This window comes from Cryptomeria japonica, chromosome 4 (assembly GCF_030272615.1).
Source record: "Cryptomeria japonica chromosome 4, Sugi_1.0, whole genome shotgun sequence".
Taxonomy (NCBI): Eukaryota; Viridiplantae; Streptophyta; class Pinopsida; order Cupressales; family Cupressaceae; genus Cryptomeria; species Cryptomeria japonica.
In genome coordinates, this window is record NC_081408.1 from 405382658 (window position 1) to 405388657 (window position 6000).

General features: G+C 34.0%; 1 protein-coding gene across 2 annotated transcripts in view; it reads left to right on the plus strand.

Moving 5' to 3' along the window:
* The window catches only part of LOC131074692 (DEAD-box ATP-dependent RNA helicase 37), a 140098-nt gene extending 136150 nt beyond the window's left edge, over positions 1 to 3948 (plus strand). The window contains exon 6 of one of the 2 annotated variants that reach the window (XM_058011377.2): positions 3504 to 3948. In XM_058011377.2, coding sequence (XP_057867360.1) covers positions 3504 to 3638 — 135 coding nt within the window. In that variant the 3' untranslated portion in view covers positions 3639 to 3948. Of the gene's footprint in view, positions 1 to 2063; positions 3044 to 3503 lie in introns of those variants that run through there. The other variant, XM_058011376.2, reaches the window with a different exon arrangement.
* The last annotated feature ends 2052 nt before the right edge of the window (positions 3949 to 6000 follow it).

A 6000-nucleotide genomic window follows, 5' to 3' on the forward strand; every position in this document is an offset into this window, starting at 1 on the left:
GTTACTCTAGTTGAGCTATTTGATTCAAAACCTATTAAGTTGAACTTTGCAACTGCTTACTTTGTCATATAATTTCCCTTTCACACTCTTTACATAGTTCTCTTTCACGCTGATTTAGAAATTAGAAGTACTATTAAATCACAAATATGAATCCATTAATTCCCGTTTTGTAATTTATTATGTTTGCTCAGCGAAGGAAAATTGTTTTTTCAATGACTTCCTTGAGCTTGAGGATTTTAAAATTTTGGAGGCCAACTTGGATAGTCATAAGGTTGAAGGACTTAGGAGAGGCTTTGAACTAGGACCTTCATCATCAGGACCTGCAACCCTCTAGCATAGCTCTATTTGTAGTAGCAAGTGTCATTGGCTACGTTTGACTTTTGGAACTTTGTACTTAGTTTATAGGTTGACTTTGTGCAAACTATATTGTAATTGAAATTTTGTCAATTGTAACCGTCTAACTATCATTTATGTCTATGAAGTGTTCTTTGTGCAACGCAATGTAATCAGTGATATGAACATAAACAACAAAATCCTATTTTCAACAATTCATGGGTTTAACTCTCTATTTTATTTGCTTTTCTCTGTATCTCTATGCTATGGAAATGCCTTTATTTTTTTAAGAAAAGTACTTAATGTCTTTTCTCTACAGTTTTTAACATTTTTTTTTAAATCCAATTTTTTCTGACTTTTACAAAAATCTTATACTTTTGGTTTGCCGATTTTTTTCTGAAACAATTTTTGCTGCTATCATTACATAGATAGATAAAATTTAAACCATATTTACTTAGAGATGGCAGACATGGATTCGGTTTGTGATGAGAATGACATTGTTTCAAAACCCTTGTATGTGGTTACTCATAGATGGTTATATTTTCAATCAATCAATAAAAACTTTAGTGCACTTCAGATATCTTAGATTGTTATACTTCAATCTTAGCTCTCTTTAAACTTTGATTAGAAAATTTTCTGCTACAAAAGAACTCATAACTTCTCATGAAAGAAATAAAATAGTGCGAGCATTTTTTTAGTTCTTTTAGCTCTTGCATCAGTTATCTGTACTTGACGAGAAAACCAAAAGAACTAATGTTATGTATATGATGTATCTAGCATATCTTTATAGGAAGTTTCCCATACTTTTTCGACAACTTCAAAGAGATTTATAAAGATGTGAATATTTTTCCTCTGAGGTCGTCTTATTTTCCCATGTGTCTCCAAATGTGGAAATATGTTTTGAGATGGGAGATGAGCACCAGAGGTCATGGTACAAGTCTTTGGATAGCTATAGATGTGACCATTAAATGGTAATGGGGTGTTCCAGTTTGTTAGATTTCATGAGAAACTTGATGTGGATGCAGTGGAATCCCATTGTGTGACATTAGCGTGCTTGGGTATTCTTATATTTAAAAATCATTACCTATAATGGCATTGCACTTACATCTCTGTAAAATGATGCAATCATTGACTGCTAGTTTTACTAGTCCTTAGAGTTTTGATTTAACTTTCTATTCCCCAAGCAAAACACATGACATAATAGATATCATGTGTTATGTTTTCATAAAAAAATTCATACGAAAATAGACATAATGTTCAAATCAAAACTTCAGAAAATTGCTACATTAGTCAATAAACTCGTGCTTCAAATGAAGGCATCAAAATTATGAAAGGTCGATCAAAATTGATAACATTAGTTGAGTAGAATTTGGGATGGCTCCTTGATCCTTTGGGTACTTAACATATGCATGAATCTTTGCCTTTATTAATCATGGCAGACATTGTCATACATCTGAAGGGTGTGATACTTAGACTAACCCAAATTAGTTGCAGCCATCAACATGGTAGCTATTTGTAACATTTATATTCATCATATTTATGTTTATTGTTTGGGCAAGACATGTTTAGTTGTCAAAACTCTTTCAAGCATTGGATTTGTAATAGTAGGTACTCATTGATGGTCCACTCCTCATTGATTGAAATATTTGATCCATTCCTGTTATACTCTTTTTCTATCAGAAGTTCTATATGCTGTTTTTTTTGGCTGAAACTGTTGTAAACTGTTCCAGGAGCGTGAGCTAGCTCTGAGATCTTTTAGGAGTGGAGCTACCCCTATTTTGGTTGCTACAGATGTTGCTGCCCGTGGCCTTGATATTCCACATGTTGCTCATGTGATTAATTTTGATTTGCCAAATGATATTGATGATTATGTTCACCGTATAGGGCGTACAGGTCGTGCAGGTAACCATGGTTTGGCAACTGCATTTTTTAATGAAAATAACCTTTCCCTGGCAAGACAACTAGCAGAACTCATGCAAGAATCAAACCAAGAAGTTCCTACATGGCTGTCAAATTATGCTTCAAGGTCAACATATGGAGGTGGAAGAAGTCGCCGATCTGGTGGAGGCAGGTTTGGTGGTCATGATTATCGAAGAGATGCTGGTAGGGGGGGCTGGTGATTATTTTGGAGCATTATATGCAACACAGGAAATGCATATGGAGTGTCACTAGGATATGGTTCTGGTATTGCCAGTGGCTGGGATTGATACACTGTATCTTTGCATTTGACTTAGAACTGTCTATATGTTCAGCTGGAAAGGTTGTCTTTCTTTTTTGCCTCAATGCTGGTCTTGGGTAAGTTTGCAGTGTGAAAAATTCTTGTCCATCTGGCATATAACACTTCAAAAATGTCCAAACATGCAACTAATTAGTGTATAAATAAATATAAGATTTTGATGCTAGTGGCTATCTAATGGTATCTGTAAACTAGAAATCACCTGGCAATTTACTGGGAGTGAATATGTAATTTGATAGACATTCCTGGAGGTAGCACCATCTGTATCAAATACATGAGCCACTCATTCTTGTGGATAGGGATTTATTTATTACTCCATGCATGAAATCACTGAGATAAAATGCAAAATTTCAAATGTACATGACCATATGATTCATTTTTTGTATATTGCCTTCCCAATTTCTTGGAAGGGCAACTGAAGAGAAAATTTATAATTATTGATTGGTGGAAAATTGTAAATGAGTTTTTCTTCCAGCCAGTTTCATAAGAGTCCCTACTTTTGTCCTGGTATTAATTCCCCATTATTTTGAATAATGTTTGGAATGATGTTCAAGAATAAACATTGGAAACCTGTAGATACTGGTGAGGGATTCTGGTTTAAATGGGGATGGATGCGTTGAATTTAAATTTGCAAAGTCTTGACTCTTCTCAGCTGTGTTATGTTATTTTTAGTAGACCTAACCACTATAGTACTAGGAAAAATTATAATGTTGAGTGGAATACAGATGATGAGTTAGTAATGCACATTCTACTGTTGTTTTTCCCCTAGTAAATCATGTAAATTAGTTGTTGGCAAATGCCATCGAGCAGTATATGCAAAATTCAGGTATATCATGTAGCCTAAGGCTTCAGGTGTGAAAATGAAGACATGCAGGAAATTGTTGACAGCTTAATGGAATGTATACTAAAATATACACCACAATGTATTGAGCAGGTATGCGATGGAGGAGAGGCAGCAATTAACTGCAGACGAAATCATATTAAGAAAGGTCAACATAAGTCTCCTTGTTATTTTGTGATTAAAGGTGATGTACCAAAGGCATCAATCAATGTATACAAAGTATATTAAGAAATATTAGCGAAGTGTACTTGTCAATTTGTGATCCAAGGTCCCCAACTTTACCATCAAAGGCCCAGAGTCAGCATTAATGACTCTGCTTAGAAAATAATAGGGCTTAATCGCTTTTAGTTCTAATAATCTTGGACTGAAGAACACCTTAAAAGCACATGCATGGGGTAACACTATTGCATGACACAAATGACATCCTTTTGTAAATCTAGGTGGCTGTTTAGAATACATGTTTACCAAATGCCAAGTAAAAAACATTGATTTTTATTCTCCTGGATCCTTCATTTCTAGCACTGGTATTTTATGTAAATCTCAGCTATATTATCACAGAATGTTTGAATTATTAATTACTTTTTGTCCTTTGCTACATGATTCTTTGGAATCCTCTGTTCCTGTTCTGTCTTGATAATGGCATGCTATAATGAAGAGAGAGTTGATCTTATAAGATCAAATAACCCAAAAATGTTATGACCAGATCATCCGGAACTTTAAATGCTATGAATACAGAGAACTTAATCCAATCAAACACTGCGCAGTGACATGCAACAGGTAAGTGGATATGGTCATTTATAAACATAATGTCATGTCAGCCTATCAAATAGCAAGGGCTAATAAATCCAAGTTTTTTTCAATCTGGTTTGCATTCTCAGTAGATTAAATTTTGTTACAGTTCAGGGTTGTGTTAGTAAATTTGTTATTTGATACATCCATCGTGGAACACTTAGGGTTTAATCCTTGCATTCATTTCAATCTGAATCTGGAACACATAGGGCTTAATATCCTTGTACTCATTCAGTCTCAAATTAAATCCTCCTTCAGCCACCAGGTCTAATAAGTATAATAATGAAAAACAAAATTTCCTCGTAATGTTAAATATGTCAATTCACATTATATCAGTGAAAGCCAAAATTTCTGTCATTCAAGATCTCAAGCCCCGTTACAAAATATAATTCTTGATTGTGAATATTGGTTCAAGCAAAGATATCTATTCCGAAGGCAGTCGAGTTCATTGTCAAAATACATGATTCATTTCAAGGTTTAAATTGTAAAATTTATATGCATTTGTATAGTGTATCAAATTTAATTTGGACTGGCTTTTGAGGTTGCACTCTTCAGGAAAATAGTTTTAGGAAGTTGTCAATAACTATAATGGATCTGTTTTATAGTTTTATCCATAGTTATAATAGTCTAAGTTTTGCATAAATCCAAGATTAGGATAATATGTCCAAGTCTCCAAAAATAGTTTCTTTCAAGTAGCTAGCCTATTATTAAGTTGAGCAGATTTTGTTTTATCACAAAAAAATATGATAGTGGTTGTGCAAAATGAAAGAAATTGAGGATGGTGATTCCTACTTGAATTATATAACTGAACTTTTCTTCATGACTATCTTGTTAAACAATGAGAGCAGATAAAATGAATTCGAAATAGAATTAAAGAATCAGAAAATAAACAAGACACATTACACTAGATTTATAGTGGTTCACCAATATGGTTACATTCACTTTCAAGCAGGGGAAAATTCTTATTAATATCACTGTTATTGATGTTTAATTTCAACAACATATATATATGGATGCATATTATGTTACCCACTTAAATTGGAAAATCTCCCAAGAAGAAATGAAGAGACAACTGGGAGAGGGAAAGGACAAAGAAGCTTGATGGTCCAAGATCGCTGAACTTCACACCCAACAATCTCCCAACTGAAGTCGAACCCATACAGTCACGGATTATATCCACAGTGTTTCCTCTTTTAATGTCACATTTTAACTAGGTCTGGAGAGGCTTTGCAAGAGTTACTCCAAATTCTATTCAAGAACACTCCGAATGAGTCTTTTCCAAGCTATTTCGGTTTCAACAAAACCTAGCAGCTAAGCATCTTCTGCTTCAAATCTCAATTTTTTTTTGAGAATTGTCTACATTGCTTTCTGACACAAGATTAACTCTACATCTTTTAATATCAACTTTGTAATGTTAATTATTTTCGTCCAACTTATCAAAACTCTCTTGTAAACTGACCCAAACATTAATTTTCATGACATTCTTTATCTGATCAACATTTAGACTTGTTTCCTCAGATCTCTTGACTTTTGCAGACCTGAGAATCCACTGAACATTGCAAAGTTTATACTTACCTTCCTCGTCCTTGATTGAATGCAGGTAGAAATGACCTTTAGCATCATAGAGAAGCCTAAAGTTCTCATTGGTCTTTGCAATAGACACAACATACCATGAATCCTACAGGGTAGCACTTATCAATTTTGACTTTTCCATCAACAATAGTGAGTCGTTGCATTACAATAAAGTTGACACCTTCCTCTTTTATTAGATCAACACAATGCTCCACAATATCAATCTTGT